General features: G+C 37.4%; 1 protein-coding gene across 3 annotated transcripts in view; it reads right to left on the reverse strand.

The window, feature by feature from the left end:
- Positions 1-25,758, reverse strand: part of LOC150104737 (uncharacterized) — a 216,193-nt gene that overhangs the window by 126,729 nt on the left and 63,706 nt on the right. Inside the window, exons 1-2 of one of the 3 annotated variants that reach the window (XM_090395316.1) lie at positions 23,804-24,435; positions 10,490-10,678 (exon numbers count right to left, since the gene is read on the reverse strand). In XM_090395316.1, the coding sequence (XP_090251442.1) occupies positions 10,490-10,678; positions 23,804-24,253 (639 nt within the window). In that variant the 5' untranslated portion in view covers positions 24,254-24,435. Of the gene's footprint in view, positions 1-9,253; positions 9,384-10,489; positions 10,679-23,803; positions 24,436-25,758 lie in introns of those variants that run through there. The other 2 variants (XM_090395318.1, XM_090395317.1) reach the window with 2 other exon arrangements.

Consider the following 25,758-nt stretch of genomic DNA (forward strand, 5'->3'; position numbering starts at 1 on the left):
TTGAATAGAGTAGTCAATTCAGGAAGTAAAGGTGGGATGGAGGCCTATAGGGATGCTGCAGTTTCTACATACTAATGCCAGAAGTATCAGGAACAAGAGGGAGGAGTTTTTTGGCATTGGTTAGTGCAACCCTGCCAAAGTTATAGGCATTAGTGAGACTTGGCTAACAGCAGATGATGTAGTTACAGACATAGAATGTGAAGGGTTTAGTATTTTCAGGGAAGATAGGTTTGGGGGGGGGGGAATACTGCTGATGAGAGCAGACTTCAACTATAGAGATATAGACTGAAGGAAGAAAGATCACACAGGAAGGAAATATAATTTATACACCTGCTAAGAGATAATTACTTAAGGCAACATGTGATGGAGAGCAGATGATGGGAATGGGAGAGTATTTGATCTGGTCAGAGCATCAGAAGAGCTATTCATAGCCAAGGTGACCACACTGCCTCCGATTGGTGAAAGCGACTGTGCGGTCTTGAATTCGGAGACTGTAAAACATGAGGAATATTCTGTCAAGAAGGGATATATGTGGAACTACAAGGCAGGTGATTATGACAAACTTAGGAAGAAGAAGCTTCAATCTGTGCCATGGCACAGATTGAAGCTTCTTCATGGCATAAAAATGTGACGTGTCCAATACAACGGTGCATCTTATAAGGTGAAAAATACGGTCATTTAAAATGCCAATTTTGGTACACGTAAAGCAGCAAAATCTATAATAACAAGTAATCATTCATGGCAATCTTAGTATTGATGCTTTCTCTCTTCTTCTTCAGTCAGTGCTGCTACTATATGAAGGTCACTATTCCACTTATAAATGTTGGCTGCAGATACATGTAGTGGACCATGGATATTACTCATGTTTATGATGTGAACCAACAGTTTGTAAATTTTAGTTTTCAGCTGTAAATTAAAGATGCCAAGCAATTATATTCTTGGTATAATCCTTTTTCCAAGTGTAAGCAAACAATGTTTGCATGTGAAGTATCTTCACGACTAGGCTACTTGTATATGTATATTTATATACTTATATATGTTTATGTATATTGTACATTTATTTAGTCAGTTTATGTATATTGTACATTTATTTAGTTAGTTTATGTATATTATATATTTAGTTATGAGTATCGGCTGAGGAAATGTGGACTGCAGAATTTGGTGGATAGAAGGAGAGGTGATATGATTGAGATTTTTAAACTGTTCAGAAGTGGTTACAGGGTTGACACTGGGGAGTTCTTTCGCTTGGTTGAACAGTAGGAAGGAGTGATGACAAAGAGACATCCCTGGAAGTTACAAAAGTAAACTGTGAGCAAGAGGGTGAGGAAGGGTTTCTTTGCATGGAGGGTGGTTGAACTGTGAAATGCATTGCCTGATAGAGTGGTGAGAGCGAGAACGGTCAATGGGTTTAAGGAATGGTATGATAGACTTTGTGTTTCTTGGGGGGGGGGACCTCCTCTCGATGAGTCTTGATAGACTGTTTCCTGGGAAGGACCTCCCACGACGAGTCTTTTGACTCCTTGAAGGCCTAAATAATCATCATCATCAAATTCCTGCCATCTACCCTCGAGGGGGTGTATACAGGATATATTATTATTATTATTATTACCACAAAACCTCATGGAGTCAAAGACTCATCTGGGAGGTCCTTTTGTCACACACACACACATCTCATCATACCGTGCCTTAAATACACTCAAACTCCTTGCAGACACCACACTCTCAGGCAAGGCATTCCAATCATTCACAACTCTGCACGAAAAAAACTTGCCTCTCACACCCTCTTTATACAGTTTCCATGGATGACTTCTGGCTCTCCCCCTGATCTCCCACTATTCTCTGTAGAACTTCTCCACCACTAATCCTATAACAACCCCTTACCATCTTGTAGGTCTCTATCATATCTCCCCCTCTTCCTCCTGTCCACCAGACTCTGCAAATTACATCTTCTCAATCTTTCCTCATACTCGACATTCCAGAGGTCAGAAACTACCTTAGTCAGTCGCCTTTTCCAACATCTCTTCATTCTTCTGAAAACACAGTGACCAAATCTGGGCACAATAGTCCATGTGTGGCCTAATCAAAGCCTTATACAATGGAACAAGAATCTCCCTACTTCTACACGTCAGTATCCTCCGTATCATTCTCAGAAGCCTCTGTGCTGCCTTGATATCATATTATTAACAATAATATGATAGTATTACATGAAAAATTTACATGATTACTAACTTCCTATCTACAATTTTCCTCCAAATCAGTCTGTTACTTGTCAAGACTCCAACATCATCAGATCGTATATTTCTATCATAATAAAGTACTTTGTACCGTATCAATCCACCTATATCTTGGTCTTCCTCTGGGTCATTTTCCTGCCAACCTGACAGAGAACACTTGTTTTGCTAATCTTTCCTCGCCCATTCTGTTTAAGTGACCATTCCACCTGAGATTAGCTTTGCTAACACATTCCTGGATGCTGACAATGTCAAATTCTGTCCTAATAGCCTCGTTTTTAATATGATATTGCCATTGATGCCATCTGTTCACACCTCTAATCTTTCTCAGGACTCTCATATCTGTGGTCTCTAGTCTTTGGTCAAGTGTTTTACTTCTGGCTGAGCTCTTAGATCCATAGGTTAAAACTAGCTTGAACACTGTCTTGTATACAGATAATTTAGTGTTCTGCCAAATTTCTCTGTTATTCCATATGAATTTATTCAATTGACTTCCTACCATACCCTGGAAGTTATGAAAGGAAACTGTGAGCAAGAGGGTGAGGAGTGGTTTCTTTGCATGGAGGATGGTTGAACTATGGAATGCACTGCCTGATAGCGTGGTGAGAGCAAGAATGGTCAATGAGTTTAAGGAGTGGTATGATAGACTTGAGTTTCCTAGGAAGGACCTCCCACAATGAGTCCTAAATAATAATAATATAGAGGCTAATGACTTCACATCATTTGCCTTAGTGTCCCAAAACCCCTTCAGACATATAAAATGCTAAGCATTATGGGAAGGGCCACTACCCAGACCAGTTTTGACCTTTATTGAGGTCTCATCAGTGGGAGTCAGATTCTGAAGCGATACCAAGGTTGAAGTAATGCAGAAATCATATATTATCCATATACAAGTATCAAAAAGTGTAAAAAAGGTTTCCTGGCATCTATAATTGTAGTATAACCAAATGAAAAAACTTTCAACACCTATCTCTCTAAAGTATTTTGATAATAATATAAAGAAATAATAAAGAGTTGATAGTTGCAATATTATAGGAACAAATGACTTGAGTGGGAACAAAGAATTGGATATCAGGAGGTTGTTGAGACTGATAAAAGATAATAGTATGATAGGAAAGGTAGTAAGTATGTTGCCCAGGTATGACAGTGGTGTGATGAGGCAGAGAGCAAGGATTATGAATGATATATTAGCAGAAATGTGTGAGGAGAAAGGAGTGCAATCTGTTAATGTGTGGAATAAGTTGAAGGATGAAATGAACTGTAAGAGTCATAGACTGCATTTGAATGGTTTTGGTGTGAGTCACTTGGAGAGGCTGCTGCTGGGTGGTAGAGAAGTCAGTGCCGAGAATGAATCATCAAGTGGGAAGCAATGTGAAAGAAGGAAAGAGTAAGCAGGAGAGATTGAAGAAGTGGTTATGAATGAAGAAATGAGTGGTATGAGTACAGAGAATGAGAGAACAGGTGTGCAAGACAGACAGAGAAACAGAGAGGCTCAGGGTGGATAGGGAAAAGAGCGTGAGAAAGGTTGATGCTCCAAGAGGATGTGAATGCATGTGTAGACAAAAAGGGAAGGGGATGACCTGGAATAAGGGAAAACAGTTGAATTTGAAGAAAGTTCTAAGATGAATAAGGAGAAAAAGAAATAGCTAGAGTTAAGCATAGAGAAGTAACATCAAATAAATGGTATCAGTGGAACTAGCTATAGATCGAGGAATGAGCTGCTATGTTTGTATACAAATGCTAGAAGTATAAGAAACAAGGCAAATGAAATAGCTGCATTAATTAAGTCTGTTCACCAAAGAGTTGTTGGAATAAGTGAAACATGGTTGGATGAGGATGATATCCTGACAGGAATTGGAATAAGTAAAGCATGGTTGGATGAGGATGACATCCTGACAGGAATAGAGATGGAAAGGTATAATGTATTTCGTGAGGATAGAAATGGTAAAAAAGAGAGGGGAGGAGGGAGTGCTAGTGATGAAAGAGAAAGAATTAAGTCCATACAAAGTAGAGATGAAAGAGGGAAATAATGCCAGTAGTTTTGAGGCAGTATGGTGTGAGACAGAGAGGTGAATAGAATGAAATACTTAGTCAGATGTTGTTATAGACCTGGTAATGTGGATGGTAGTGACCATGAAATGTATAATCAAATTAGCTAAGCATATAAGAAAAGGTTGATCATTATGCAATTTTAATTATGGCAATATGGACTGGGATGATGAAATAGCAACCGGAAGTGAAGAAAATGAGTTTCTTTAGTTTCTGAGGGACAACTACCTCAGACAGTATGTAAAAGAGGGCACACGAGGATTGAGGGTGTTGGATTTGATCATCTCATCAGAGGATGTAATTATAAATGAGGAGTCAAATCACCCTCCAGTTGGTGAGAGTGACCATGAAGTGAAGTAGCCAGCAGTGTTAGGACCTCTGTGAGGAAAGGGTATATGTGGAACTACAAGGCTGGTGATTATGAGGAGCTCAGGAGACAGCTTGCAGGTGTAGCATGGAATGAGGAGTTAGATGGAAAGGAGATCAATGTATCATGAGGGATATTCAAGAACTGTCTAGTAGAAGCAAAGTCCAAATGTATTCCATGTGTCAGAAGGTTAAATAAGGTAGATGTGAAATGGATGAATGAAGAGATTAAGCATGCAATACAGAGGAAAAAGGCATTATGGAGGCAGCATGAGGAGTAGTAATAATCAATTCCATGAGGATCACAAAGAACAGTCAAGGAGGGTGACTTGGTTGGTAAAGGTAGCAAAAGTGAAGTATAGCAGCAGTTAGCTAATGAAGCCAAAAAGAATCCTAGGGAGTTCTTTCAATATGTAGCTAGCAAAAAAAAAAAAAAAATATTATGGAAGGATGACACTGATTGGAGAAAATGGTATAAGATCAACTGCTGTGGAAGATATAGTGAAGATATTTAATGAACAATTAAAGGTCTTTCATTCTTGTGAATGTGACATCATGGAAAGTTTGAAAGCTTGAAAGTTTGAAAGATGATGAGGAGGAGAGACTGCCTATAAGATAACAAGAGGCATATGAGGAATTGAGCAAACTTGATGTTAATAAGGCTGTGGGGGCTTGATAATATATCACCACATATTTTGAAGGAATGTGACAGGGAGTTGGCATCTGCCTTGATATTTTTTTTTAATATGAGTCTTGCACTGGATTCAATTACAAAGCAGTAGAAGGAGGGCAAGGTTGTGCTGCTTCAAAAGGAGGTGACAGAACAGCATCAAATTATAGTCTTATCTGTGTGTCAGATGTTGTGGTTAAGGTGTTGGGAGAGGCTGCTGAGAACCAGGATCCAGAATTGGGTTGACAACAATGGTATTATCTTTGAAGGATAGCATGGATTTCCTGAAGGGTTATTATTCAAAAACTGTCATGTTTTAGTAATCTACTTACTTATTATAATAAGCTGACGGCTTCTCTGGAGAGAGGAGAGGGATATACAGTAGTATACTTAGATTTTGCAAAGGCTTTTGATAGATTACCACATGATAAGTTGATAGTCAAAACTGGAACAGATGGGGCTGGATATAATAGATTAGTATATTAGATTGGAGACTAGCTATCTGATAGGTATCAGCAAGTTGTGTATGGGGAAGCAATATCCCAGAAGAGGAAAGTCACTAGGGGTGTGTGTGTGCCTCAGGGGTTTGTTTTAGATCCATTGCTGTTTAACCTGTGTGTTAATGATATTGGCAAAGATTTGTATGAGGATATTCAGTTGTTTGCAAATGATGCAAAGTTGAGATGAACTATGAAGAGTAGAGAAGATGTGGCCTTACAAGAAGACTTGAATAGACTGAATGAATGGGCAAGGGAATGGGGGAATACCAGCTCAATGTTGCAAAAAGTAAGGTTTTAAAATTTGGGAAACACAGATGGGATATACTGTTGGAGGTGGAGGAAATAAAAAATCCTGGAGTGATAGTGGTTAACAATCTAAAATTTAGAGGACATATTGGATGAGATACAGGTCCCTTGCAGCAGTAAATTGTCCTATGGCCAAAAGGCAGGACAGCTAATATCAGGATTTCTGAACACAAGGACTACATCCGGTTTCACCAATACAGCCACTGAGGACTTGCAGACCATGACTTAGATGCCCACCACAGAATACACTGGAAGAAAGCCACTTTACTACATCATAGCAAATATGAAAGACTGTTCTTGAAATCAGCCTCAGCTCTAAAAAAAAAACTTCCCAAATCTAGGTGCATGAGACTGCCCCAAATGTGGGAAGCTTGCATCCTTAGAATCAGCTTAACAGCCAAGATAATAACACTATTAAATGGATGAATAACACTATTAAGCTTGAGCTGCAAAAAAAAGAAACAATTGTGGAGGAAATTTAAGGAGAAGGGTGACCATCAGGTGCATGAACAGTATAAAGCTCAGGCCAGGATGGTAACAAGGGTGGTAAGAAAAGCAAAAGCAGATTACGAAAGGAAATTGGCCATGCAGGCTAAAGAGAATCCCAAACAGTTTTTTCAATATGTTGCAAGTAAAAGGAAAAATGCTCATGGTAGAATGATCTTAAAAAATGCTGAGGGTAGGGAGGTAACTGAATCAGTCGATGTTGTGGAATTACTGAGCGAGCACTTTGCAAGAGTATATCATCCAGGTGGTGGCTTTGCGGAAATGGAGGAACCAACAGCTTATACTGGAATTGTGATGAATGAGGTAGAGGTAACTAGTCTATTACAGAACCTCAATGTCAATACATCTGTGGGATTGGATGGTATACCAGCTCGTGTCGTATGTGAAGCGGCCAAAGAATTGTCAGTGCCCTTGACCATTATGTTTAATTTGAGCCTCAGGACTGGGTCAGTCCCAAGGGGGTGGAAAGAGGGGAAAATAGTTCCACTGCACAAAGGTGGTTCCAAGGCTGCTGTTGTAAATTACCGGCCAATCAGCATAACAGGAATCATTATCATGGTCTTAGAGAAAATAGTCAAGAGGAAAATACAAGATTGGATAGAAGAAAATGGGATACTGTATCGGGGACAGCATGGTTTTGTGAAGGGTAGGTCATGCCTCAGTAACTTGCTCACGTATTATAACACAGTGACGGCTGAACTGGATAAGGGTAATGGGTTTACAGTGATTCTGCTGGACCTTGCTAAGGCCTTTGACAAGATACTACATGGAATTCTAATCAGTAAATTGCAGCATATGGGAATGGACATAGAGTTGGTGAGATGGATAGGAGGGTGGTTGACGGAGAGATATCAGAGAGTGGTTTACTCAGGAGTAGAGTCCACAAGACGGCCTGTGACTAGTGGTGTACCACAAGGATCTGTTCTTGGACCACTGCTGTTTAATTTGTTCATAAATGATATAGGAAAGGATCTGAGAGGAACAGTTCATTTGTTTGCGGATGATGCGAAGTTGGGTAGGGCAATAGTGAATGCAGATGACGTCAAAATTTTGCAGGATGATTTGGATAGATTGGAGGTCTGGGCTAGGGAGAATGGATGTCAATTTAATGTGGCAAAATGTAGGGTTATGCATTTTGGGGTGAAAAGATGGGAGGCAGTTTACTGCATTGGTGGAACCGTGCTGCAGGAAATTGATGAGGCACAAGATTTAGGAGTGTTGGTGGATAAGGAATTGAAATTTAGGGGACACATTGCAAAAGTGGCCAAATCAGCTCATCAAATCACTTGGTTGAAGAATACGTTGACAAGCAGAGACAAGCAGGTTATTGTTCCTCTGTATCGAGCCTTGATAAGACCTCATCTCGACTACTGTGCTCAGATTTGGTCACCTAGGTTTCTTCTTGATGGGGAGGAGGTGGAGAGGATCCAGAGGCGAGTGACCAAGATGATAGCAGGTCTGTGGAATGAACCGTATGAGAACAGGTTGAGGATTTGTGGGTTGCAAAAATTGGTTGATAGGCGGAGGAGGGGAGATATGATTGAGACATTCAAATTACTGAAGGGTTTCTATAAAATTAATTCAGAAGATATTTTTGAGAACAGGGCTGGTTGTGGGAGGACTAGGGGACATCCATGGAAACTGGGCAAAAGTGTGGTTAGTAAAGGTGTTAGAGCTGGGTTCTTTACTTTTAGAGTAGTGAATGAGTGGAATGCGCTCCCTGAGTCTGTGGTGGATGCTGTGACAGTGAATGAGTTTAAGGCGAGGTATGATAGATACTGTATGAATGTCGAATAGTTGTGATGAAAATGATTTGGGGCCTCCCTCGATGAGTCTAATGACTCCCTGGAGTTGCCCGTAATAATAATAATAATAATAATAATAACCCAATTCAGCCCGCTAGGGACTGTTTTGGACCTTTAGGACTCTAGGACCAACATCAATTGCCTTCTTAAGCCTCATTTGCTTGTTGTTAGTGCCTGCGTATATAGGAAGGTATTGATTAAAGTTTTCTTAATTAATATTTTAGTATACGTTGTCTTTTCCTGAAAAATTTAAAGTCACGTGTAACCAACATATACGTCTATCTACAAGAATCACTAACACATTCTTGATTGGGAGTCTTCTTAATAGGTCTTTTTTTTTTTTTTTTTTTTGTCAATTTGTAAGCACTCCTTTGATCAACTAGTCATATCCCCAGTCCACTATTTCCAAATTTTCTTACTTCCTATAAATGATAGCATATTGGATTTCTGAAACAAATTTTGTAGTTTCTATTATCCCTTTTGTTGTCGACAATGTCTCATAACCATGGGTTAATATCAGGCATAAAATAACTGTATAAGGTTTTCTTTGAATTTTGTTCATAATAATCTAGACTTTAAGGTTATAAGAAGTATCCATGATTGGCATTCTCAATTCTCTCTCCCCCCCCCCCTCTCTCTCTCTACTGATGTATATCACTGTAGTTGTTAATGTTATCTCCTAGATAATTAAAATTAAAAAAAAAAACTATTAAATTGCTAAAAGATATAATTATCAACAACTAAGTTGGATCAGGCACAACAAGTTGCATAAATATCTAGTCTTTTTCTGGTTTATGACAAATCACTGGGCTTACTCACCTTAACTGAATTACCAATCTGACAAGCCCCCAAGTTCTCTTCATTCAGTTCCATTTTCCTTTGTTCATATATGACCAGTCCAATGCTAAGTAGGTTGGTGAGAGAGTATTTCCTTGGCAAAAAGTCCATATTTTTTCTTCTTCAAAACTTGATGAATGATCCTGTAGAAAATGTATCTCATAAAAGGTATTATACAAAGTTTCATTGCATCCCACAATGCATTTTGATGTATACTGTAATAGACCTGTTGATATTCCACAAATATAAGATTCAGATCTTTATCAAATTCCTGTTTTATTAACAACTGTCAAAGCATGAAAATAAGACCAGCCATTGATTTTCCTTTACAGAAGTCACAATGAGTCTTCATACATTAATGCTTTTCCAGATCAATACAGACAGTGTTTTGTAGCATATGTCAAGGAGAAAGTTAACCTCTCTCTTATTGATACATGGAGAGAGAGTAGAAGGAGAAAGTAGATACCTCTACAGTTGCTGGTAATCATGGGCTCTCCATTTTTAAAAACAAAACATAATATGGCTGTACTTATTCCAGTCCATGAGATTTCCTTTTTTTCAATTGTTAAAGTGCTCTTCCAATTTTAAAAGTTCTGCTGCAATTTTATTTTCGCCTGCTTCCTTCTTCTTTTTTTTTTTTTTTAAATAGCATGATTGATTTCAGTTAGAGATGGTTCCTCTAACTGAAATCAAGTTCAACATTGCCTTCTAAATACTGTACCTTAGGTATTAGGTTTATATCAGATGGTGTACTGTTTAATAGTTTTTCAACAATACTATTTGAATACTACTTGAATTTCTCAACAATTTCTTTTCTTGGGTAATTAAATCTCATTGCATGTTAGTCAGTAATCAAGTTTGTGAATGATAAATCTCTGAGTCATTTGTATTATTTTCAGTTTCTTCAATTAATTTTTATCTGTAGTCCTTTCTTTTGATACTATTTGTAACTAGTTAAATTTCTGAAGCTCCTATTCCTGTAGCATTATACATTAATGACATTAGGAAGGGTCTTACAAGAGATGTGCAATTGTTGACAAAAATTTAACATATCTTGTGAACATTGTGATGTCTAATTAAATTCAGATATTCCACCATAAGAACAGAGAGTGACTAGCTAGCTGCAACTTTCTGCATCATGGTATAATATAGAAACATTTCAGCATGATAAATGAAATCTTCAGAAAAGCAATTTACTAGAAATATATTTTAGCTCACCTCCAACAATAATGCTGCTTGTTCAGATAACTTTTTATTATATTCTTTAAAGCAGTTCTCTAGAATCATGATCAATGACTGTGGAGTCTCAAATTCATGTAAATAATAAGAAGAATAAACAGACAACAAATTCTTCAATGATGACAATATGAACTCCAGAGTTTTATTCTTTTCAGTATATGAAGTTTTCTGAAAAAAAGTAAATTATACATCATATATTTAAAAAAAAAAATATATATATATATATATATATATATATATATATATATATATATATTTGTTATGTTTTGTTTCAACATATTTAAAATATAAATATGTTGAAATGCAGAAATGATGTAATACGTGAACCTATGGTAATGCCTAATTTAAAAAACACCAAACAAAAGTCAGAGAAATTATCCTCATTGACATAAAGGACTTCACCCCCATCTATGGAAAAATTTCCATGAGGAAAAGGATTTTTATCAGTGGAATGGGATGACTTGACTTAATGGATATAGAATTAGGTATTTAGAGAGATGTTGGTAAGCTAAGAGAAATATTCAAAAAATGAGTCAAACAATTACTACATGGAGTGTTACAAAAACTAATTATTAAACTGGTGTTGTACAGAGAGCATGAATTTGGTATGTATGTACATGTAAACATGCATGTCATATAAAAAATCGAACATTTCATTCTTCACTCCATTATTATTATTCATAAGAGGAACCTTCAGAGAGTAAGGAACTGAACGAGGGAGGCCACATACTATATTATTATTATTATTATTAAAACAAGACCTCATGGAGTCAAAGACTCATCTAGGAGGTCCTTTTATCTTACACACACATCTCATCATACCGTGTCTTAAACACATTCAAACTACTTGCAGACACCACGCTCTCAGGCAGGGCATTCCAATCACTCACAACTCTGCACGAAAAAAACCTGCCTCTCACTCCCTTACTCACACCCTGCTTATACAGTTTCCAGGGATGACCTCTGGTTCTCCCCTGATCTCCCACTATTCTCTGTAGAACTTCTCCACCATTGATATATAATAATAATAATAATAATAATAATAATAGTATAATAATAATAATAATTATTATTATTATTATTATTAAAACAAGACCTCATGGAGTCAAAGACTCATCTAGGAGGTCCTTTTATCTTACACACACATCTCATCATACCGTGTCTTAAACACATTCAAACTACTTGCAGACACCACGCTCTCAGGCAGGGCATTCCAATCACTCACAACTCTGCACGAAAAAAACCTGCCTCTCACTCCCTTACTCACACCCTGCTTATACAGTTTCCAGGGATGACCTCTGGTTCTCCCCTGATCTCCCACTATTCTCTGTAGAACTTCTCCACCATTGATCCTATAACAACCCCTTACCAACTTGTAGGTCTCTATCATATCTCCCCTCTTCCTTCTCTCCACGAGACTCTGCAAATTACATCTTTTCAATCTTTCCTCATACTCAACATTCCAGAGGTCAGAAACTACCTTAGTCATTCGCCTTTGGACCCTTTCCAACATCTCTTCATCCTTCTGAAAACCCGGTGACCAAATCTGGGCACAATAGTCCAAGTGCGGCCTAATCAAAGCCTTATACATTGGAACAAGTATCTCCCTACTTCTACATGTCAGTGTCCTCCGCATCATTCCCAGAAGTCTTTGTGTTGTCTTCACAATTTTGGCAATGTGTCCCCTAAATTTTAGATCCTTATCCACTATCACCCCCAGATCTCTTATTTCCTCTACTTCCAACAATATATTCTCACCAAGCATAAATTCTGCATCCCATCTTTGTTTTCCAAATTTTAAAACCTTACATTTTGCAACATTGAACTCACATCCCCATTTGCTTGCCCAATCACTCAATTTATTCAAGTCTTCTTGCAAGGCCACAACATCTTCACTACTCTTTATGGTTCGTCCCAACTTTGCATCATCTGCAAACAACTGAATATCTCCATCCAAATCTTCACCAATATCATTAATATATAAGTTAAATAGTAATGGCCCTAAAACAGACCCCTGAGGCACTCCACTAGTGACTTTCCTTTTCCTGGATATTGCACCCCCATACACAACTTGTTGATACCTATCAGATAGCCAGTCTCCAATCCAATGCACTAATCTAATATCCAACCCCATCTGCTCTAGTTTGACTGTCAACTTATCATGAGGTACTCTATCAAAAGCTTTTGCGAAATCCAAGTATATTACTGTGTATCCTTCTCCTCTGTCCAAGGAAGCAGTCACTTTATTGTAATAAGTAAGTAGATTACTAAAACATGACCTCCCTTTAGTAAATCCATGCTGTCCATCAAAAATTATACCATTGTTGTCAACCCAACTCTGGATCCTAGTTCTCACAAGCTTCTCCAACAACTTAACCACAACACCTGACACACAGATAGGCCTATAGTTTGATGCTTGAGTTCGATCACCTCCTTTATGAAGTGGCACAATCTTGCCCTCCTTCCACTCTTTAGGAACTTGACCAAGTGCAAGACTCGTATTAAAAAAATATGTCAAGGCAGGTGTCAACTCTCTAGCACACTCCTTCAGAATACGTGGTGATATATTATCAAGTCCCACAGCCTTATTTACATCTAGTTTACTCAACTCCCCAAACACCTCTTGCTCACTTACAGTCAGTCTCTCCTCCCCATCATCAACTGCTCTTAATCTCTCCATGAAGTCACATTCACAAGATTGAAAGATCTTTATGAATTGCTCATTAAGTATCTCCACAACACATTCTGCAACAGCTGTCTTTATACCATTTCCTCCAATCAATGTCATCCTTCCATAATCATTCTTTCTTTTGCTGGCTACATATCGAAAGAACTCCCTAGGATTCTTTTTGGCTTCATTAGCTAACTGCTGTTCATACCTCTCTTTAGCTACTCTCACCAACCAAGTCACCCTCCTTGCCTGGTCTTTGTAAACCTCATGAAATTGGTTACTTCCACTTCTCTTATGCTGTCTCCACAATGCCTTTTTTTTCTGTATTGCATGCTTAATCTCTTTATTCATCCATCTCACACCTACCTTATTTAACCTTCTCACCCATGGTATACATTTAGACATTGCATCTACTAAATAGTTTTTGAAAATCCCCCAAGCTGCATTGATCTCTTTTCCAGCTAACTCCTCATTCCATGCTACATCTGCAAGCTGTCTCCTGAGCTCTTCATAATCACCCCCCTTGTAGTTCCACATATACCCTTTTTTTTACAGGGGTCCTTGCACTGCTGGCAACCACCCAGGTAATCACCTCATGGTCACTTTCACCAATTGGTGGATGATTTGACACCTCATTTATAATTACATCCTCCGATGAGATGACCAAATCCAAGACCCTTAATCCTCGTGTGTCCTCTGTTACATACTGTCTGAGGTAGTTATCCCTCAAAAACTCAAGAAACTCATTTTCTTTACTTCCAGTCGCTATCTCTTCATTCCAGTCTATATTGCCATAATTAAAATCACCCATAATGATCACTCTTTTCTTATTTGCTTGGCTTATTTGACTATACATTTCACTATCACCACCATCCACATTACCAGGTCTATAACAACATCCCACCAAGTATTTGATTTTATTCACCTCTATCTCACACCATACTGCCTCAAAACCACTGGCCCTATTTCCCTCTTGCATCTCTACCTTGTATGGACATAACTCTTTCTCTATCATCAATAGCACTCCCCCTCCCTTTTTATCCCTTCTATCCTCACGAAACACATCATACCTTTCCATCTCTATTCCTGTCAGGATGTCGTCCTCATCTAACCATGTCTCACTTATTCCGACAATCTCTGGGTGCACAGACGCAATTAGTGCAACCATTTCATCCACCTTGTTTCTTATGCTTCTAGCATTGGTATATAAACACAACAACTCATTTCTGGATCTACAGCTAGTTCCACTGATACCATTCACTCGATGTGCTCTCTCCATGCTGGACTGGGGCCATTTCTCTTTCTGCTTCTTCATTTTAGAACCCTTGCTGTCAACTCTCTTTTTGGTTGATGATGCACTAGCTATCATATTTGTTCTTGAATTCATTCACAATGAATGCATATACAACATCCAATGGCAATCCATTTGAATCAGGCACCACTCTATGAGAGAAAAATCTAGATCTCACCCCCCTTCTAAGCAATATTCATTCTCAGCCTCCAAGGATGCTCTCTTGTCCTTTCCACACCATCCATAAAATAAAAAATTCCATCAACTGAAATCCTGTATGATCCTTTCAGAAGTTTATAAGTCTCTATGATATCACTCTCTTTCTCCTCTTTGTTATTGTCTGAAGTCACACAATTCTGAATCTGATTTCAAAATCAGTATTCCCTAATCCTGATATCATTTTTAACATGCTCCTTTGCACTCTCTTTCCATTGTATCAGAACCACAACAGAAACAAGGAGATCAGACTTGTGCACAATAGTCCAAGTGAAGTCTTATCAAGGCCTTGTAAAAAAGCAAAATGACATCGTTATTTGTCAAAGTTCACATCAGCATTGCAATTATCATTTGAGTTGTATTTGCAATCTTTGCTAAATGGCCCATGAACTTCAATTTCCCATCTAACACTGCGAGATTGCCTGCCTGGTTGGCCGAGTGGTTAGCGTATTGGCTCTCTAGCCAAAAGCTGCGAGTCTGAATCCTGCCATGGGCATGGATATTTGTGATTTTCTGTGAAAATACTAATGGTGGTGGTTGGCAGGAGATGCCGTTGGTGTAGATGATGAAGGCAGTTGCAGTTGGTGGCGTTGTAGAGTAGGTGTCCTCCCTCAATGAGTCTTTAGACTCCCTGGAGGTGTTATGTAATAATAATAATAATAATAAAAGATCCCTAGCCTAATCAGTTTCTTCTAGCATAATCCCACCAATATAATATGACATTGGATATCTAATCATGACAAAGTGCATGACTTTACATTCACTGACATCCATTTTCCCATGCCCACAATTCCAGCTTATACAAATCATTCTGCAAGTATGGCATATCAGCTGAATACCTGATTACCTTACCTATTCTTGCATTATCCGTGACAATGCTATATGTCACCTGTCAAATCCTTCCCAATGTCATTAATGTACATGTCGAATAACAGTGAACAAAGCACTGATCCTTGTGATATACCACTGGTTACCTTAAATCTTGCAAACTCACATCTCCTATATCCCACTTTTTGATCTGTCAGTCAGCTATCCTCTTAACCACGCTAATATTTTAAAATCCAAACCCATATTCTCCAATTTATACAACAGTCTTCCATGCTGTATTCTGTCAAAAGTGTTAGCAAATTCCAAAAGTATCATGGTATCCATTCCCCTTCTCTAGCTCAATGCTGACATTATTATAGAATGCGAGCAAGTTGCTAAAACATAACCTTTCCTTAGCCTATGCTGTTCATTGCAAAGTAGAGATTCTCTGTCAACCCATTTCTGAATGCAAGCCCTAATCAACTTTTCCAAAATCTTCACTAACACTCCTGAGATACTGATTGGTCGATAGTTAGATACATCGGTCTTTGCTTTCCTACCTGTGCAATGGGATTACCATACATTCTTTTCTGTGCTGAGACGCAAATTATATAGCCTGGTTAAAGGAATAGCCAGTTCAGCTAAACACTCTTTCGCCACCCAATATCCCATCAGCCCCTACTGCACAGTTCTTATTCAGTTTGTACAACAGTTCTAATACCTCCTCCCTCTCATACACCTGAGTTTCTTCATCCAGTGAAGAGATAACAGTGAGCACAATGCAGCATGCACCAAGTTGATAGCTTTTAGCAAAATGGGCACTTATTACTTGAACAACCTCTTCTGCAACTGTCATTCTCATACCATCTGCATTCAGTAGAGTTATTCTTTCATATTCATTCTTTCTTTCTTTCTTTTATTTGCAGCATATTGATAGTATTTTTTAGGGTTATTTAGGTTGCAGAGCATACTTGGACTTAACTTTCTGTACAAACAATTAGCAACAGGCCAAAACAGTTGTGACTCTTTTGGCCTGCTGCTAATAATTTTCATAACGGACATCATCCTTATGCACATGGTATTCCTTCCACATCATCCTTTTCTTATGAATCTCTTACTTGAAAAGATTGTGCATCCATTTGACTCCTACCCTATCATTCTTTGAACTCTCAGGACACATTCTGATATTGCATCATTTAAGTATGTTTTAAATGCTTCCCATGTACTATCAATATTCTTCCATCTAGCAACCAATACCACTGTGCTGAACTCAGTATACTCCTCAGTGGTCATAATTTCCTGCTTAAGTTCAGCATGTAACCTTTCCTGAATGGAACATTCACAAACTCAGCCACTTTCCAAGTGAACACCACAATCACTGTCACCAATTGGAGACAAAAGACATAACTATTCTGCTTAACTTAACTCAAACACCCTCTGACACTATAATGAAATCTAACACGCTTTGACTTCCTTCTGTTACATGCTGTTTGAGAAAGTCATATCACAACAGCTCAATAAATTCAGTTTCATTCTTCTCATGAGATTTTACTGCCACCAAATCAATGCGTGGATAATTAAAGTTCCCCATTGTGATTACTTTTTTCACACCCCATCATCTTTATTTGGTGATGCATTTCTTCATCACAAGCAACCAATTCACCAGATCTGTACCAACACACAACTATGTATTTGATCTTGTTAGATTCCACCTCATATCTGATGGCTTTAAACTCACTGCCACATGAAAATATGTTACTAGTATTGCAATCATAGGTCTCAATACTAAATGGATTCCAGTCATCCGATATCATTAGCTGCATACCCACCTCCTCTCCTATCCTGTCTATCCTTCCTAAAAATACTGCACCCTTTACACTCAATACCAGTGAGTATGTCTGATTCTATCCCAGGTCTCAGTAATGCCTACAATCTGAGGTCTCAACATATTGACCAAGGCAACGCACTCTACCTCTTAGTTTCTGATACATACTCCTAGCATTCGTGTATAGACATAATATCTACCTGAATATTCTTTTGTATGCTCTTATGTGCAGTCTGCATGACACAGTTGGAAAACTTGCAGATCTCTATTCTTCTCTAGTGCTTTATACATATAGATCTTTTTACACATTTCATGAGTTCAAACCAGACGAGCACAAAGTTGAGATGGTTCTCTCCTTGTAATCAATTTCCACAATAATGCCCATTCCCACCACTATCGCTCTTACACACACACTTTCACAATTCCTCCCATTATAATTTAGCTTCCCTGACTCTGTGTAGGTCTCATACCCACTTGGTTACACTATAAATTAAAGTTTCCTAGAAATTATATTCTTGGTTTAATTCTTTATCTAAGTGTAAGCAAATGAAGTTTGCACATGAAGTAACTTCACAACTGGACTATTTGTATATAGAGGCCAATGACTTCGCAACAATTGCCTTAGTATCCCATAATGCAATTCACCTATCCTTATGGTCAAGTATAATGCTATGCATTATGGGAAGGGCCACACCCAGACCTTTACTGAAGTCTCATCAGTGGAAGCCAGACCCAGAAGTGATACCAAGGTTGACGTAATGCAGTCGTAAAGTTACTTCATGCACAAACTTTATTTGCTTACACTTGGATAAATGATGAAATCAAGAATACAATTTCTTAGTGTCTTTAATTTATAGTATAACCAAGTGAAAAAACTTTCAACATCTATTTCTAATCCAGAGTATTTCAGTAAAAAGATGTGACACCATTTGTCTACTTGTATATGAAAATATGACTTTTGTATTACTTCAAACTTGGTATCACTTCTGGGTCTGGGTCCCAGAAGTGATACCAAGGTTGATAAAGGTTGAAACCAGTTAAAGTAGTGGCCCTTCCATTAATCCATAGCATTATACTTTTGTTAGGATAGGTGTGTTGGGATATCACTTCTAGGTCTGGCTCCCAGTGATGAGACGTCAATAAAGGTTGAAACCAGTTGGGGTAGTGGCCCTTCCATTAATCCATAGCATTATACTTCTGTTAGGATAGGTATGTTGGGATACTAAGGCAACTGATGTGAAGTCATTAGCCTCTATATACAAGTAGCCCAGTCATGAAATTGTTTTATGGGTAAACTTTATTTGTTTACACTTGGATAAAGGATGGAACCCAGAATATAATTTCTTTGCATCTTTAATTTATAAGGTCTCATACCAGTTATTAGTTTTTCAAGACTCCTGATACCAAAAGCATTCAAATGTAGTCCTCTTACACAAATCCAATCTTCCCTGAAACTCATTTCATACATTCAAAAGCTTGCATCCATTCTTTCTATCCAGCCTATGCATCAAATTATTTGTCATCATAGCCCTTCTTCTTAATTCATTTTTGTTATATTGAGGTAATATACTTACGATTTTCACTTTCTCACTCTTCACTCTTGATTCTTCCAACAACCGTTTCATATATAAATGTCTTAAGTATTTTACTAGATCTACTGATGTACATGGATGCACAGACATGCTGAATGGTCCTTATTGAGAAGTGTTTTAAGACCCACTGTTTCATCATACGTTCATGGTACAAAGAGATGCAAGTGATAAAGCTATAGAACTATTACAGCTATAGACCAAGGAATGTGAAAGAAGATGTTGGACAAAGGAAAATCAGATCAATGAGCACAAGGTGAGTGAACATTAGAAGGGGGGGAACTTCTTCTTCTTATGGTGCCATCTTCTATTGAAGGTCAGCGACCATCTTGGCGAACAAACTATGTTCTTGTATTGATCTGAGCACTTGTATGCTGCTCTTTCCTGTCCTCATCTCGATGTTGTCAAACCAAGATATTCTTTTTCTTCCTCTAGCTAGGGGGGAACCTCAACTATAGAAAAACAGATCGAAAGAGGGTAAGTGTACAAGAGTGGTTAAGGCAATGGAATTCAAGCAGCTACTGAGAACCATTAACTAAAATAGGTAACTGTCTCTTCTATCCAAAAGAGGTCATGGTATTTGCTGGATTAGGTGACAATATCAGAAAATGTATCCATAGTGAAGGTAACCACTCTGCCTCCAAATGGTTAAAGAAATCATACTGTCTTAATCTGGGAAGTGGCTAGGTATATAGAATTTTCAATGAAGAAAGGGTATAATTTGGAACTACAAGTTCCTCATTATACCCCCTTCTTCAGTATCACAAATTTTTGTCTAAAGTGCACATGCAAAAAAAAGCTCCAGGTTCAATTTTTTTAATGTGACTCCCGACCACAAAAGTTGTAACAGTGTTCATGGTGAGTTAAAGATTTTTTTTCTGTTTCTATTAATTTTATATTTTTCGTATTTTTATTTTATTTTTTACATAACCTGGAAACACTGTTCTAGAATTCTAGAAATCAAGCATGGAACTTTTTATGTTTTTTTTTTTTTTTCAAGCTGCCAAAAAGAGAGGTAGTGGTCGCACACTAGGCAATGAAATTCATCTCCCACATGAAGACAATCCCAAACATCCATGCCCACAGCAAGATTCAAACCTGTAGCCTGTTGGTTAGAGAATGGATATGCTAACCACTCAGCCAAACCAGGCTGGAAAAAAAAATTCTACCCAGAGTAGAATGCAAATCCATGATCCTGATATTGAGTCCCATGTGCTACTGTGAGCTATTTGGTAAGTGCAATAATGGTGTGCAAAAGTGTATGATCATTGTGTATATTAACTGTTGTGATAATGAAGTCTCTATAAAAGAATGGAATTACAAAATACACCTTTTAATTGTATAAGATCATTTCCTTTTTTTTTTGTTTAATGTGGCTTCAACACACAAGATGTTTTGCAAGTCTATATAGTACATTTGCACTATGGATGAGATAAGTTTTTTTCCTATTTTTTTTTATAAATTCTATAATTTTTTTGTATTTTTTAAATATATTTTTACACAGTCCAGAAATCTTGCTCTTGAGACTAAACAAGGAACTTTTTAAGGACTCCAATAAGTAGGGCAGTGGTCTCACACTAAATGACTGAATTCATCTCCCACCTAAAGACAATCACAAACATCCATGCCTATGGTGGGATTTGAACCTGCAGTCTAGTTAGAGAGCAGGTATGCTAACTCAGCCAACTATGCCAGCAATGATTTTAAGTTTTCATGTAAAGAACCGAAAATTAAGACATTTTGAGTCCTCTAAATGTCATTTAGTGCACTTACTGATGTGCACTAAAAATATGCACTTACTGAAAACAAACTTTTTTTCAGTAACTTCTGAATTATGTGAAATTCAATACAAAAGTAATATTTCACATATTGGCATCCTTAAAAATTATAAAGCAGAATGTGTCACATCTGGGACATGCTGCTATTAGGCCTCCAATAACATGTTGGACACAAAACTCTTATATAGAGAACTGTTCTATTGGTTTGTATGAGTTCACTTACCTGCTTAGCAAATTCTCTTACACTGAGAAAAGAGATTTCATTTCTGGTGACTTCATGTAAAAATGTTTATTATATTTCCTCAGAGATACTATGACAACAAAATTAGTGATTTGTGAATAGTGGTCTGACTTTTAACTGTATATTACAGCAAAAGCTTGTGTCACTTTACTTTTTGAAGATCAAGTAAAAATAGCTAAGAATAGATCTTATCTGTAGATGGTGGTAATGGCATTTTTGTGTAACTTCCATGAATAGTCTCTTGCTCAACCCTATAAACTTATACCACATCCTTCTCTCCCATTTACAGGCTACAATCGTCTCTCTCTCTCTCTCTCTTTTAATGCTATTATAACAGAATCGACAATGCCATTTGTTGGAAAGACCTGAGTTCAAATCCCATCTAAAATATGAAGGATCTATTATCAGGGTTTTTCAACTAATGGTGAATTAGCTGGTCTCATACAGTGGTGATAGGGTCAGTTTTTTATCCGACAAAAGAGGAAAACTGGCCAGAAGAACACGTGTAATTTACATTGGCCTCATGGCCTTAGTTGCTCTGGCTGTGTATCATACTACAGACTCATTCATCACACCAGCATTCGCTATCAAGGTTTACATTTAAAAAAAAAAAAGAAAAGAAAAGAAAACTATTCAGGGCCTCATAAAAAATCATCACTAATAAAAATAATTTTTATTAGTGGTCTTATGTTTCCATTACTGTTTCCACTCTACTGATCCAAATCAAAACACACTTACTCTGATGAAATAACAGAAATAATTCTTGCTGGAATTAGGGCATTCATACCCCACTCCATTCAAAATCCCTGACCCATATCCAAGTCTTAGTTCCCAACAAGCATACCAGAGCAGTCCAAAATAAAAATTCAGTATTCATTCAATGGCTCCAGTCAAACATCCTGTTTTTCACTCAGCCTACAATTACAGCCTGCCCCAAAATCCAAAACATACTTCATATGTCGGCCTGGTTGGCTGAGCTATGGTTTTGAATCCTGCCGTGGGCATGGATGTTTGTGATTGTCTGTGAAAATACTAGTGGTGGCGGTAGGCAGTAGATGGCGTTAATGTAGATGAGGCGGTTCATTGGTGGATTGAGGCAAAAGATGGAGATTTGTAGAGTAGGTGTCCTCCCTCGATGAGTCTTTGGACTACTTGGAGGTGTCACGTAATAATAATAATAATAATAATAATAATAATAATAATAATAATAATAATAAAGACCCAAACGCAAAAAACCATACCTCTGCTCAAATGGCATTCGATTCCTCCACTTTGCTTTCTTGTTAAAACTGTCGGGGACAACTTTTGCCCTTCTTTGTTTCCATTTTTCTCTATCTCATTCTGATGATATCATGTTAACATAACTAAAGCTAATGTAGACATAGCAGCAGTCTTTTCTTCCAATTCTTTTATAGATAAATATGATGAGTATCCTCACACTATACTATGAACAGCTCACAGGCATGTTTCCTCTGATCTTTCACCACAAGGAAATTAGAAAAATCTAAAGATTTTTCTTTAACAGTCCTGATACTAATAAGTCTCCAGATAACATCATTTCAACTGTGCTCCAGAAATAACACCAGTCGCACTGTCTCACCTCAGTACTTGCAAGAGTAATGGAGAGGGTCAATGGCCAACTTTTCCACTTCACAGGGACCCACCAATTAATTAGTGATCACCAAATAGCTTCTGCTACTCTCATTCCATAGATCTCCCAGCTAACCTTGCCCACCTTTGGACACCAGCCATGGAAAATTTTGAAGAAACTCATAAGATTGCTCTTTTTATTTCCAAAGCACCTGATTAAGTTGAGTATCAAGACCTTTCTTGATACCATCTTATGGATTCCCTCCATCTCTTTGTGATTGATTGACAGTTTCTTTCTCTGGTAATGGCAGACAGTTTCATCTTATTAGATTTTTCTATCAATGCCGAGTACTCTGTACTTTCATCAACTTTTTCTCCTGTACATAAATGATTCTTCTCTTACTAATGCCAAATCCTCTCTATACTTTTCTTGAAGACATTACACTCCATTTCTCATCTTCATTCAAGAAAGCTTGTGGCACTTGAATGATTCAAGCTCCAAGATAGTCCATAGTCAAATATTTCAGTGCTATAAAAACAATCTTGTTTCTCAGAAGAGAGATCTTACTTCACTCTCTTTCTTTCAATAACATTACACTCTCCAGTCAAGATCAATTTTCTTTTCTTGGTTTTGACTTTCAAATCTCATCTATCATTCATGGTAAAACACATCACATTAATAGTCTCCTGTCTCAAAAAAAAAAAAAAAAAAAAAAAAAAAAAAAAAAAAAAAATTGTTCAAAATATTTCTCTCTCTCTTGCATAACTCCTAGCACACATTTAAATCCTAAATATGCCTAATCTTAGAATACTATTCTCATATTAGAGATATATCCAAATTTCCTCAAGAATGCTTAAATGTATCCAGCAGAGGACAACATGTTTAACAGAAGAATCCACCCCCCCCCATCTTACACACTCCTCTTAGATTTTTTATTGGTGTTTTCTTCGATACTTTTCCAGTAAACCAGCCACCACTATTCCTGCACTTTTCCCTAATCGTGTAAGAATATGAGCAGCTATGGTCAACATCCATACACAAGTTCAGTTCCAAACTTATGAAACCAAATTATCTTCTTCTTTCATTCATCTATCTGTTCTTTGAAACATCCTTCCCCATACCCTTTTCCCATTGCCCACACAGATCATAACACTATTAAAGGTTTTGTGACCTCCTATGCTTGGGGTTGACAAAAAAAAGAAGTAAATAAGAAACTGTTACAAATATACCAATAGTTCAAAATAATAACACCAATTATCTTAATTATAAATAGAAAAATCTTACCAGGAGGGATACTATGGTCTGAGGGGTGAGTTTATCTTGATTTGGCTTGTTTTCAAATGATGCTGATGGCTGTTCAGAAATTTCATTTGAACTATCTGCAGATGGAAAATCAATACTTATATTCCTTTCGATGCACAATTCAAGTGGACCTTTGGAAGGAGAATGAATGATATTTATAAATTGTTCACTACTTTTGCTAGTTTGTAAACATTCATCTTGCTTTGGCACATTTATAACATCTGGACTATTATTATTTGGGCTTGAATGCTTCTCACTTTTATTTTCTCTACCATCTCCAAGACATCTGCTTCCAATCGTATCTAACATTTTAATATTCTGAGTATGGTTGCTATCAGCTAAATTACTTTTTGAAATATTTTCAGTAAATAAACCAACAGCATATTCAGACTGTGTTTCAAGAGGCACATTCTGTGAACTCATTTGAGCCATAAACTGCTGTGATAAAATAGCAATTTTAAGATCACAGAAATAACACAAGAGTTCTTTAATATATTATAGACATTTTCATAGACTTTTATATGCTATGCAAATAAAAGATTTTTCTCAAGAGAATGAACATTTTGAAACAATTTATATTTTGACAATGCTGCAAGATCAAATACAGTTTTTGTTCTGCCAGGATATTTTTATTTGCAAACTTACATCACATTATTAAAATTATTGGTGGGTTTCAAAAAAAATAATAATATCATAGTAAACAGAGGATTCCTTGTAAGTCTGAAATAATCTTCCTTGTATTCTAAAAAAAAAAAAAAAAGGGGGAAAAAATTAAAAATAAAACCTTCAGAACATAACCTAAATACATAAAATTACAACTGCAATTAACTAAAACAATAAGTTTAGAGAATTTTGTATACTAAATTGCAAAATAAATCATTGGACAGCAGTACTGTTTCACAGATTTCTCCCTGAGAATAATGAACACAATATGATATGTCAGTTATCTGATTATTAACCAACTAGCCAATGATCCCACCTTTAAGGGAATGGCATGAGATAAGTGATGGCACCTACAATACAAGGGCAATATATAAGTACCATATGATTATATATATATATATATATAAAACTTGCCAGCCTAGTTGGCCGAGCAGTTATCAAATCCGCTCTGCAGTCAAAAGGCTGCAGGTTCGAATCCTGCCGTGCACATGGATGTTTGTGATTGTCTGTTGAAATACTAGTGGTTGTGGCGGGCGGTAGATACCATTGTGTATTGAGCAGTGGAAACAGAGAGAGATGTAGAGTAGGTGTCCTCCCTCGTTGAGTCTTTGGACTCCCTGGAGGTGTCACGTTAATAATATTAATAACAATAATATATATATATATATATATATATATATATATATGTATATGCACTCCGTGGAAAGAAGTCAACAGATATCACAGTGTGAAGAAGAAACAGCCATGGCACCCACCTTAATAAGATGTAGGACCTCCTTTTGCTGCAATGGCTGAAGCAATCCTATGGGACATACTTGCCACAAGCATACAGTAGCAATTAATGGAATTTTGGACCATTTTTCCTGTTTGCATGTAATTTAGACTGTTGTAGGACAGATGTCCCTTGACCTCACCTGATGCTCCAGTTCATTACACAGATATTCAATAGGGTTGAGATCAGGGCTCTGTAGAGGCTGGTCAGGTGTAGTGACGTTCATGTTCACAAACCACACAGTTGCAGCAGCCTTATTACACAGCAGTACATTGTCTTGCTGAAAGAGACAATGATAAGTTCCACAGAAACACTACAGAGTAGGAAACATTGCGTTATCCAGAATGTTCAGATATCTCTTGGAGTTCAATGTGAAATCACACCACACACAGAGATCTAAAGGTCAAACCATAAAAAACATGACCATACCATCACACCACCTCCCCCAAATTTCACAGCTGGGGTTACACATTCTGGTAAGAGGTGTTCACTGGGTATCTGC

This window comes from Typopeltis vanoorti, chromosome 7 (genome assembly GCF_054136105.1).
Source record: "Typopeltis vanoorti isolate ZY-2024b chromosome 7, IOZ_Tvanoo_1.0, whole genome shotgun sequence".
NCBI lineage: Eukaryota > Metazoa > Arthropoda > Arachnida > Uropygi > Thelyphonidae > Typopeltis > Typopeltis vanoorti.